Source organism: Sus scrofa, chromosome 4, assembly GCF_000003025.6.
Source record: "Sus scrofa isolate TJ Tabasco breed Duroc chromosome 4, Sscrofa11.1, whole genome shotgun sequence".
NCBI classification, from domain to species: domain Eukaryota; kingdom Metazoa; phylum Chordata; class Mammalia; order Artiodactyla; family Suidae; genus Sus; species Sus scrofa.
In genome coordinates this window covers 102813571-102826219 of record NC_010446.5, presented here as the reverse complement: position 1 = coordinate 102826219, position 12649 = coordinate 102813571, and the positions used below count along the sequence as shown (strand labels likewise).

General features: G+C 38.9%; 1 protein-coding gene across 1 annotated transcript in view; it reads right to left on the bottom strand.

The window, feature by feature from the left end:
- Nucleotides 7-12649, bottom strand: part of SPAG17 (sperm associated antigen 17) — a 229749-nt gene continuing 217106 nt past the window's right edge. The window contains 5 exon segments of the mRNA XM_021089972.1: nucleotides 7-47; nucleotides 50-145; nucleotides 3303-3447; nucleotides 6202-6262; nucleotides 8137-8321. Of these exon segments, the coding sequence (XP_020945631.1) occupies nucleotides 7-47; nucleotides 50-145; nucleotides 3303-3447; nucleotides 6202-6262; nucleotides 8137-8321 (528 nt within the window).

The following is a 12649-nucleotide window of genomic DNA, read 5'->3' as shown; positions in this document are numbered from 1 at the left end:
CCTGACCTAATGCGGAGAAACTGGACGGGACATGAAGACTCCCAGGCAGAAGAAGAAACTGTAGAAATCCTCTGGACCATGGGATTTTCTTTTCCCTGGGGAAAATCTTTTGGTCTCTTGTCATAATTGCTGCTTGTTAAAACTGGTAAAAATACTCATTAAGGGCTATAATTTTAATGAACAAATTTAAACGTTTTCATGAACAAATGTGTACATGCAACCTAACATTTTAGAATTAGAACCTCCTCTCTAGCATCATTAGCTTGATTTGAGGTATTTCCTGTCTAATGCAAATTCTATACACCAGGCGTAGGGGATGAAGGATGGATACTGTCTGGAATTTCTTCTGTTCCTTCTAGTGTATGTTCTGCTAAGTGTGACTGGCCTTTCTCTAGGTGCCGTCAGTCACCATAACCAGGCCCCAGGCCATATCAATATCCAGCGTTCATGCTTTTTTGGTAGGGGGCGCCTAGATTGACACTGGAAGTAGATGGAAGATCTAATAGAATATTTATCCCCACCTCTCCCTGAGAGGTTGTCTCTGATCTATAAGTGAGGAAATAGAAATTTTATTGGCATAAATGCAATGTTATTTAAGTGCTATGACCAGCGGCAGGGATTCAGTTAGTCTAGATCAGCACCTAATAACCTGTGTGAAGATATAAGAGACTCAATTTAGTCCCAGAGGGAAAAAAATCATTCCCATTGAAGTCAGTCCTTAACCTTCCCTCTGCTTCCTTCCTACTTTACATTTCACCAGTCGAGTCCATATTTCACTTACTTCAGATACTGTCTCTTCCCACTAGAATGTGAGCTACAGAAAGGCAGGGATTTGTGACTCTTGTTCATTGCAGTATCCCCCATGCCTAGCACCTTAAGGTAACTTAGGATCTTTGAAAGAATAAATGAACATATGAGTTCAACTGCATTTCTAACAAAATCAAGGTCATCTGACACAAGTTCTCTTGCATTTCACTCTTACACAGAATGTCTGGCTCCTTAGCCATCTTCACCCCCTCCCTTGCCAAGACTAACCAGTGACTTCAGGTCTGTTCTTGACTATCCTCTTGCCCTCTTGAAAATTGCTGCTTCGGGTCTCCCATTCACATGTTTAATGTTTCTCTTCTGATCCAATCTCTTCAGGCTAGAAACACAGTAAACACACTAAACACAGTGAACTGAAAATCTTTGCTCTGGTGCCTCCCTGAATCTGATGTACCATATTCTCTTGCTCTTTCCTTTAATGATTTTCTTGTAAGTGCATCCCTAGTCCATATTTCTGTTTTCTTACATCCAGCCATTCTACATTTGACAATTTAGTTTTTGTCTAGTAGTCCTATTTAATTCCTAATTCTCCTTGACATCTCTATAGCATCTGTCAACTGTGTCCATATTTTTCTTGAAATTCTGAGATATTTATTTCATGTTTTTTCTAATTGCTTGTTCTGTCTCCATTAGCTCCTGTTTCCTAAATAGACCCCAGGTTTCTGATCCTTTCCCATACCTTCCATCATGTCTCCGGCTCTGACCTTCAACTGAGATCCAGGCCTGAATACTCAGGATTCATTATCTGAGCCCATAACCTTGCAGATGAACTCTTAGGTCGTCTTACTTCCTTCTGCCAGTGGGTTCCACCTTGGAGTTTACGGTTCCCCCGCCAAATGCCTTTCATCCACGACCCTCTTTCACGTCTAACGTTGCCACAGCATAGCTCTTGTCCTTACACTTGGCCTGTTGAAGCTGCCTCCCTGGGGTTTTGCATATCTAGTAGCTCTCCTCCAACATAAATCCTGCACAATAATACTGGATTCAATTTTATAAAGATATGCTAATTATGTCACCCACTGGGTCAGAATTGCAGTGATTCACTGTTTCTTATACAATAAAGTTTAAGCCAAGGATTCAAAATTTTCCACAACTGGATTCTAACCAACTTTGCCTCTATATTACTAATACTCTAAGCTGTCTACAAATTGAACTCCCCGCTTTGCCTCCTGAATATTTGGAGCTTTCCTATTGCTACAGAATTGCTCATTCTTCCTATTTTAAATCTCCTCTCATCAAAAGTTTTTTTCTTCTTTTTCTTTTTTTTTTTTTCTGTCTTTTTGCCTTTTCTAGGGCTGCTACCCACGGCACATGGAGGTTCCCAGGGTAGGGGTCGAATCGGAGCTGTAGCCACCAGCCTACGCCAGAGCCACAGCAATGCCAGATCCAAGCCGCGTCTGCAACCTACACCACAGCTCACGGCAACACCGGATCGTTACCCACTGAGCAAGGGCAGGGATCGAACCCGCAACCTCACGGTTCCTAGTCGGATTCGTTAACCACTGCGCCACGACGGGAACTCCCTCTCATCACAAGTTTTTGCATTCTGTAAGACCCAGCTCAAATATCAAATAGACACATAACACAAAGTAGTAAGATTCATGCCGCTGGAGTACAATGTAAGAATCAAGTGTAAAAATCTGCTGCCAGATTATGTAAGTCTTTTAAGAGTCCAATTTTCATTTTTACATTTGATAAAATACTTAATACAGTACCTTGCACATAACAGGTTCTTGATATCCATTATATTCTATAAACAAGAGACTAATACGAAGGAAAGTATGTATAATTCAGTGGATATCCATTCAGCTTCTATAATAAGTTATCTCCTATCCCCTGAAAAGATTACAAGATTTTGGTTTCTTTTTTTATGACAAAGACTTGCTTTTTTTAAAAAATTCTGCCTGTCTGCTACCCCAGAGATGGCCAGTAACATTGAGATTTATTCATCTTGCAGTTGCTGCACATGTACTCTGTATCAGGCTATCAGGCATTTTGCTAGACGCTTTCAAAGATGGACGAAGATACACGTCTTTGTCCTACGGAATTTAACTCTGACTTTAAACATAGAATAAATGAAGCTATGGATTGTAGATGGGCGGGGGGGGGGTTGAAAATAGTATTTTGAGGAGTTCCTGTCATGATGCAGTGGTTAACAAATCTGACTATGAACCATGAGGTTGCGGATTCCATCCCTGCCCTTGCTCAGTGGGTTAACGATCCGGCATTGCCATGAGCTGTGGTGTAGGTTGCAGACGCAGCTTGGATCACGTGTTGCTGTGGCTCTGGCGTAGGCTGGCGGCTACAGCTCCGATTCGACCCCTAGCCTGGGAACCTCCATATGCTGCGGGAGCGGCCCAAAGAAATAGCAAAAAGACGAAAAAAAAAAAAGATAGCATTTTGACTTTTGTGTTCTCCTTGCTCAAATGAAATTTTTGTACTCTGTATGACTATTCAAATTGAACTTTAAAGGATATTTGCTTCCACAGGCAAGAACAGGACATCATGCTCAGTCATAATCTCAATATTGTGAGAGAAGTGTGCTGATCCTTTGCCACCACCCTCTCCAACAGCCATGGCAAATAATTCCACTTTCAGTTCTGCCTGCAAACCAGCTGCCACCTGTAAGACACAATGTAGCTTTAGCATCAGACATAGATGAGTTCAGATCTTGATTTTAACATGACTTTGGGCAAGTTACTTAAACTCTAATCTTATTTCCTCATCTGTAAATTTGTCACTAATGAATGATTGCTGTTCCTGCACTTAGAAGAATTACTTCATAGATTAGTTAGGCCGAATCCCATTGAGTAAGTGGGACCCAGGATAAACTGCTGAAGGAGAAAACCAGGTGCTGTTTAGGAAAAAGCATGAGGAAACTAGACTCCAGGGTGCTGGAGGTGGCATGGAGGGCAAACTTTTGTAATGTCTGTAACTGTGCTATTTCTTGATTACCAGCAAGTTTCTATTTGTTGCGCTGCAGATAAAGACATTTAATTTAAGGTAAATGTCTTAAATATCATGTAGAAGACTGGGTGAATCCCACAACTCCCGTGTCCTGCCTGTTGGTTTATGGTATTCCTAACGTAGGACTCTAACATGGTAACGCCAGTAGAGGGAGACAGAATTGGCTTAAATGCTAAACTGCTTAAGTCTGAAAGCTGCATAGAAGAGGTTTGTACCAACAAAAAAGAAACTTGATATATAACGAAGAAGAAACACAGCAAAGAATAGGCTTCTTGCCTTGTTCCACGAAAAGAACCCTAGCCAGGAAAGAAAGCACTGTTTATGTTTCTAAGCTGCCTCTCTAGGAGGTGCGTTAAAAAACAGACTTGAGAATAGTTATCTGGAAAAAATAAATCAGAAACTACCACATGGAAAGCAATTAGATACGAATGGATGTTTTCTTCTTCAATAGAGTTTTATAAATAATGGAATTGAAAAATGTTCAGATTTTTCAACAATGTGCTCGTGAATGCCTGCATGCTGGAGGGTCTCCAGCAGCTCTGTTTCTGAGAACTGGGCCCTCAGCCCTCCAAGCCCAACAGTCAGCAGGGCTGGGGAATGACGACATCCTGCATGAGGGGAGCTGGAGGGCTGCCATCACACAGGTTTACCCAGGCTTGGAAAGGACATTCATTTAGTGCTGGCAACGAACCAAGCTGAACAGGGGTTAGATTTAGATATGGGGAAGTCCATAGGTTACATTTTGCCAGAGCCAAAACCTACCATCAAAAAGGAAAAACAACAACAACAACAACAACAAAAGTAAAGAGTGAGCTTCAAAGAATACAAGCTGGCTTTTTAGTGTGCATTCAAGTTGATCCAGCAGTTGTTTTCGCTTTTGGCATAATCCCTACTTTAAATGAAAAAGATTTGCTAACTTCCCAGAACAGTGGGAGAACTTGCTTTGACTGGGTCTTTGCTTTATGCTGTGAAGATTCCGAAATTTTGACACAGTACAGTGATGAATTGTTTCAGAGAGGTACTGAATTTGTGGATCTAATCCCCAAGATGTATTTCTGTTTGGATTTGCAGGCTGAATACTACTGTTGTATAGATCATAAAATACTGGCAACTGGAAGAGGGCTCAGAAACATCCATCTAAGCTCCTTTTACAGATGAGGAAAGCAAGGTGCAGAGGATTAATTAACCAACAACAGCACCGAGCTGCCGGGTAGCAGAGTCATGACAAGAAGCCACCTATGCACTGTAGCTAGCCAACCCTTCTGTGTCAGCATGTAACAACTGTGGCTACTTTAAGATCTTGGGATTCGGGAGCTGGTTATGGGAGGAGGAGACCTTAGCTCAGCGCTCCCATGAGCCTGTGCAGCCCCTGCCCGTGAGGAATGGTTCATGTATCCACCAGACCTCCTCATATCATCTGTCATTCAGTCACACATCTCTTAAATGCCCACCCTGTGCCCTGCTCTGTAAGCTCCTTATGTGTCTCACTCATTTTTAATATCCCTTGTACCCTGGCGCTATCAGTGCTACATGGGAGGAACTCAGAGTTTACTGAGTGAAATGAAGGAGTGATAAAGCAGCAAGACCATATGCTGATCAAGAAATAAATGTTAAGATTTACAGGTGTGATTTAATTGTATTTTGAGAAAACCTTTTCTTTATATCATACTACACTTCTTAAGGAGTAATTTGAAGTAAGTGGCAATATACACATAGTCTACTAAACACCCTATTAGGGGACTGTATCAAATAAAATCAGAGCAGATCGATATTTTAGAATTTGTATTTTCAGAGAATTTTGGAGACATGAGACAGCTGGTGAATTTAAATATACTACTATTTCTTAAAATGTCATCAAATAATCTCTAGCAAATACTGAGAACAAACTTTACTTACATAAAATATGAAGAATAGGATATTTATTTTTCAAACGATTTTTCACCATGCAGACGGATTTGTTATAGGCTATCTTTAGGTAATCAGTTTTCCAAGTGCATGTTAAATAATATTTAATTTTTTAAAAGGTATTTTTAGACAACTGTATAGAACTGCAGTATTGGAGCAATACAACTCCACAGCTGGAAGTTTAATTCTAGTTGCACTGGATCTGCTCATGGTTGTTACATGAAGTAAGTGTTATCAAGCCAGATACTCTACAAACACCAGGACTCTTTTGCTTATGATACTAAAAAAATAAAAAAATAATAAAAAAACAGAGGTTTACAGTGAATAGGTTTATGACTTAAAAGCTCACTTCACCAGAAACATGTACATATGTTTAAAGTGAACAGGTAGACTTATATATGGTTTAAAGTAAACAGGTAGAATGACTTAAAAGCCCACTTCACTGAAACATGTACCTATTTCTATGCACGCACACAGACAAAACAGACAGCACATAGGACTTACAGGCCCAGGTGTATAAGTCACTTTCAGTCCTGTGTTGGGTGGGGGCTGTTTCACCTTAAACCTACCAGGAAAAAAAAAGATGGGAATAAATTTATGCTATAATGAAAAACATGAACGCAAATGAACTGGGAAGCAATAAACTCAGGAAGGTGTTAATATTTGCTACACAAGAGCAGGGGGTCCAGACTATTAGAAAAATAACCTAATATCCACTTGGGAGAAGGATCTGGGACCTGTTTCATGACTGCCTTTTCAACAGTTTTCACTGGCGTCAAACAGACTCCAAACCTGAGTTTCAACCCTTTGTCATTGGATGCTGATGAGCAGCTCAGGCCTGGGCTGGGTGTTATGAATATTTGGCCGGTGTGTGCATTGCAGTGTAGCTGCCAGCATGAACACAAATGCTGACTGCCAGATCATTAAGCTGAAGAATAAAGGCTCTTTTGGAAAGCAGTGGAGCGTGGGAGCCAATCTTGCTCTGTCGTGGTATGAGGTTTGCATGTTTGGGGAAAAGAGAGACAGAAAAGGCTCAGAAAATGTTGGAGAATTTGAAAAGCCCCTTGCTCACACATAGTGCCTATTGAGCTCTTCCCCTTCCTGTGGTTTGTGGGTTCTGCCTGAAGGTTAAAGACCTGGAGTAAATTAAAATGCCAAGGAAAACCTACCTCCATGTCGACCTCAATCCACTCTCTCTACCATCACCTTTGCCCTATTGTGGCTGAACTTAACAAGTGAGGAGTGAAATCTCTAACACTAAAATTCTGTACTGGACACCTGAGTCTACAGAGATGAATTTAATTAGTTTGAAGTTGACTATTTCTCACCATCCACTTTGTTTTAAATAACCTAAAAAAAATAATGTCTAATCTAGTGGCCTGGGTCCCTCATCAAGTTGTTTCTAAGGAAGTGAACATGATTCCTGAAGTCGAGGATAGGCCTCAACTAAAATGAGATGGTGATCTTTGCAACTGGATGCCCCTGTAGTTTTTCTCCATCTGATTTGCAATTCTGAGCCTAGAGTCACAAGTATTCTTGAAGACTTGCTACTTACACTGAGAATAAGTCTGCAATTGAAATAAGCATTTATTCCATTTTTAGGGAGGGAAAAACCAGTATAGAGGAGAATTTGTAATTGGGAGTTGTTTTGGTATAGGTTTATGGTATACTGACCTAATGGGAAAGGCTGCTCTCCCACAAGAAGCAGTGACCACAGCTGTGTTGATAACATAAGGTGCCCGATCAACTGGTACTTGGGAGATCTGAGATCTAGTCTTGCAGGGGCCTACAAGAACTTTGATCAAGTTTGTCGAAATTTAAACTCAGTTTGTTCCCTTATAATAGTCTTTAAGGAACTATAAAATCTATTGGTTTTGATCTGAAAATGAAGGACTGAATCTTTCTTGTCACTGAATGCCAAATACCATGTATTTGCAATTGGGAGTACACACTGTGAGTTAAGGTATTTGTTATAAATTCCATGTCATATGGTTCAGGGTTACTTTATTTTTGCCTCAATTATGCAGAATTAATGGAATTAAAATCACATTTACATCAAAAGGTAAAATTGATGTTAGCTGGTATTATAGTTGGTGGTGGATTTGATAAAATAAACTTGCAATTTTGCGTATTAGTTATCGTAACCTTGTACAATTTCCTCTTCATTTTTTGCTAGTACAAAAAATTGAGTTCCTCTTACTGAAGTGTGAATAATAATTAATGAAAAGACAAGGAAGTACCCACTATATAGTTTAGACTTGGTAAATACTGATTTGTTAAAGAATGACTGAATTAGGGAGAGCGTGAACAAATAGTTTCAAGAGTCAAAAGTTCAGGTGTAATTACAGTTCAATTCAGTAAACCTTCACTGATATAGGCAGCCAAAGAAAAGTCACAGGAGGAGAAGGTGATCTAAGACATTTGGAGATTTGGCCTCACCTGCAGAAGTCAACTCCAACATTCTTGAGTTTTACAGTGGTTGCATAAGTGTGTCCTTCTTTGAGCACTCCAAACTTCACTGAGGGTGGGAGAAGGTGGAATCCAAAAGGGGATGAACTTATATTATTAATGGCAGCAGATGCAACAGAGGATGTTCTCACTCTTCCTCCAACAGAATCTTGCACCTGGCATTGAAGAAAAAGCAATAAAATATAAAGAAATGGTTCTATTTTGCATTCTCAAGATAAGAAAAAGGCTATGCCCACCCCCACTCCCAGCCTGGGCCATGAAACAAACCATGCAGGAAGCTTACCTCGTCCTCCAGCCAGCCTACAGTCACTACGCAAGGTAGGGCCTTGCAGCGAACTGGGCTGAGGCCAGCCTTCCCTACCAGTGTATCCACAGTAGGAGGCTCTGCCACAGCAGAAAGGCTCATGTAGCCCACCTAAAGGCACCCTTGAGTACATAGCTCTGGTGACCAGAGGGGAGCATGCTGCTGGGTCCATGGGACATTCCTACATAAGGCTGTTTCTTCAAGACCAGGCAATGTAACCAACATGTCTAACATACAGAAATAAATACAGAGGTTGGGCAAAATGAGGAGACAGAGGAATACATTCCAAATAATGGGACCACACATAACCTCAGAAAAAGGACCAAAAAAGAAGAGTAAGCAATTCAGCCAACAAAGAGCTCAAGATAATGATTTAAAAGATGCTCAGTGAACTTGCAAGAGGAGCATGAATGAATATGGTCAAAATTTTAACAAAGAGAAAAAGAAAAACCAGAGCTGAAGAACACATAACTGAAATAAAAAATGCACTATAAGGAATCAACAGTAAAATCATCATGCAGAGGAATGGGTCAGCAATCTGGAAGTCAGTAGTAAAAATCACCTAAGCAAACAGAAAGAAGAAAAAAGAATTTAAAAAAATAAGGAGAGTTTAAGAGATCTCTAGGACAAAAACAAACTAACATTCACATTATAAGGTTCCTAGATGGAGAAAAGAGAATGGGGCAGAGACCTTAATTGAAAACTTCTCTAACCTGGAAAATGAAACACATTCAGGTCCAGGAAGTACACAGAATCCCAAACAGGATTAACCTAAAGAAGTCCATATCATGACATTAAATTAATAAAAATGGAAAAAATAAAGAGAATCTTAAAACAGCAGGAGAAGAGCAACTAGTTATGTACAAAGAACTCCCGTAAGACCATCAGCTGACTTTTCAGCAGAAATTTTGTAGGCCAGAAGGGAGTGGCATGATACATTCAAAGTGATGAAAGGGGAAAAATTACAACCAAGAATACTCTACCTGGAAAGTCTATCATTCAGATTTGAAGGAGAGATAAAGAGTTTTACAAACAAGCAAAAGTTAAGAGAGTTCAGTGCCACTAAACTGGCTTTAAGAGAAATGTCAAAGGGATTTCTCAGAGCAGAAAAGGCCAGCTAGAACTATAAAAATTATTAAATGAAAAAACCTCAGGGGTAAAGGCAAATATATAGTAAAAGTAGTTATCAAACACTTATAAAACTAATAGGAAGGTTAAAAGACAAAAGTAGCAAAACTAGTAGGAAGGTTAAAAGACAAAAGTAGATAGATCTACAATAAGTAAAAGGTACACAAAACAAAAAGATATAAAATATAAAAAACATGGAATGTTTACAAGGGAATGAAGAGTTGTTAGAATGTGTTCAAACTTAGGAAATTATCAACTTCAAATTCTCATATATAGGGAGTTCCCATTATGGCCCAGTGGGTTATGAACCCAACTGGTATCCACGAGGATGTGGGTTCAATCCTCGGCCTTGCTCAGTGGGTTAAGGATCTGGTGTTGCCATGAGCTGTGGTGTAGGTTGCAGACATGGCTCAGATCTGGGATTGCTGGGCCTGTGGTGTAGGCTGGCAGCTTCAGCTCCAATTTGACCCTTAGCCTGGGAACTTCCATACGCCACAGGTGCAGCCCTAAAAAAATCTAAATCTATATCTATATCTATGGTTATATGTTGTTAAATATAAACTTCATAGTAACCAGAAACCATAATGTGCACAAAAAAAATAAAAAGACATCCAAACATAACACTAAAGGTAGTCAACAAACCACGAGTATTGGACTAAATCTTCTAATCAAAAAACAAAATGGAGAGTTCCCATCTTGGCTCAGCAGTAACAAACCTGACTAGTATCTATGAGGATGAGGGTTCGATCCCTGGCATTATTCAGTGGGTTAAGGCTCTGGCATTGTCATGAGCTGCGGTGTAGGTCACAGACATGGCTCAGATCTGAGTATTGCTGTGGCTGTGATGTAGGCCAGCAGCTATAGCTCTGATTTGACCCTAGCCTGGGAACTTCCATATGCCCTGGGTGCAGCCCTAAAAAGGCAAAAGGAGAGAAAGACTGTCTTGGATAAAAATCAAGATCTATGTATATGCTGTCAACAACAGATTCATTCCAGATCTAAAGACACAGAATGAAAGTAAAAGGAAGGAAAAAGATAGTCAATGCCCAATGAAAATGACAAGAGAAGAGACAAAGAAGGACATTTTATAATGATAAAAGGATCAGTCAGACGAGAAGATACAATGATTCTACATATATATGAACACAACATAGGAGCACCTAACTGTACAAAACAAATATTAACAGACATAAAGGGTGAAATTCACAGTAACATAATAATAAAGACAGCTGTAACACCCCACTTACATCAATGGATTATCCAAAGAGAAAATCAATAAAGGAACACTGGCCCTGAATGACATGTCAGGCTCAATGGACTTAATAGATACATGCAGAACATTTCATCCCAAAAGAACAGAATACACATTCTTTTCAAGTGCACATGGAACATTCTCCAGGATAGATCAAATGCTAAGCCACAAAACAAGTCTCAAAAACTTGAGTAGACTGAAATCATATCAAGCATCTTTTCCAACCATAACCCTTTGAGACAAGAAATCAACTACAAATAAAAAACTGCAAAAAACACAGATAGAGGCTAGACAACATACTCCTAACCAGTCAATGGATTATTGAAGAAATAAAAAAGGAAATTAAAAATACCTACAGACAGGTTAAGAATGAAAACGCAAAAATCCAAAACCTTTGTGACACAGCAAAAACCATTCTAAGAGAGAAGTTTAATAGCAATACAAGCCTAACTCAGGAAATAAAAAATCTCAAATAAACAAGGCTATTACACCTAAAAAACTAGAAAAAGAACAAACAAAACACAAAATTAGAAGGAAAGAAAAATAATAAAAATGAGCATGGAAATAAAATAGATAACAAAAGAACAAGAGAAAGACCAATGAAACTAAAAGCTACTTCTTTGCAAAGATAAAAATTAGTAAGCCTTTTTTATCCAGACTCCTCAAGAAAAAGAGAGAGAGCACAAATAAAATCAGAAATGAAAGAGAAGTTACAACCAACATCACAGAAATACAAAGGATCATGAGAGATTACTACAAATTATTATATGCCAATATAATGGATAACCTAGAAGAAATAAATAAGTTTCTAGAAACATATAATCTCCTAAGACTGAATCAAGAAGAAATAAAAAATAAGAGCAGACTGATTTCCAGTAGCAAAATCAAATCAATAATTAAAAAAAAAAAATCCCAACAAACAAATTTCAAGGACCAGATGGCTTTGCAGGTGAATTCTACCAAATGTTTAAAGAATAGTTAAGATCTATTCTTCTTAAACTATTCCAAAAGATTGTAGTTCCCATTGTGGCATAGCGAGTTAAGAACCTGACTAGTATCCATAAGAATGTGGATTCAATCCCTGGTCTCGTTCAGTGGGTTAAGGATCCAGAAGTGCTGCAAGCTGCGGTATAGGTCACAAATAAAGCTTGGATCTGGTGTTGCTGTTTGACCCATAGCCTGGAAATTTCCATGTGCCAAAGGTGCAGCCCTAAAAAGAAAAAAAAATCTATTCCAAAAAACTGAAGAGGAAGGAGAGCTTCTGAAGTCATTCTATGAGGCTGGCATCAAACTGATACCAAAACCAGACAAAGATAACCACAAAAAAGAAAATTATATATGTCAGTATCACTTTAGATATAAAAATCTTCAACAAAGTATTAGGAAACCAAATTCAAAAAAACATTAAAAGAATCATATATCATGATCAAGTTATGTATCAAACTATATGGTCATCTCAAAAGATATAGAAAAAGCTCTTAACAAAATTCAACAACCACTTATAAAAATTTTCAACCAAGTGGGTATAGAGGGAAAATACCTCAACATAATAAAGGCCATCTATAACAAGCCCACAGCTAACACCATACTCAATGGTAAAAAGCTGAAAGCATCCCTCTAAGATCAGTAGCAAAACAACATGCCTACTGCTGCCACTTTCATGTAATATCAGAAGTTTTAGCCACAGCTATCAGACAAGAAACAAAATGTAATATCAGAAGTTTTAGCCACAGCTATCAGATAAGCAACAAAATAAAAGGACTCCAAATTGGAATGGACACAATAAAACTCTCATTATT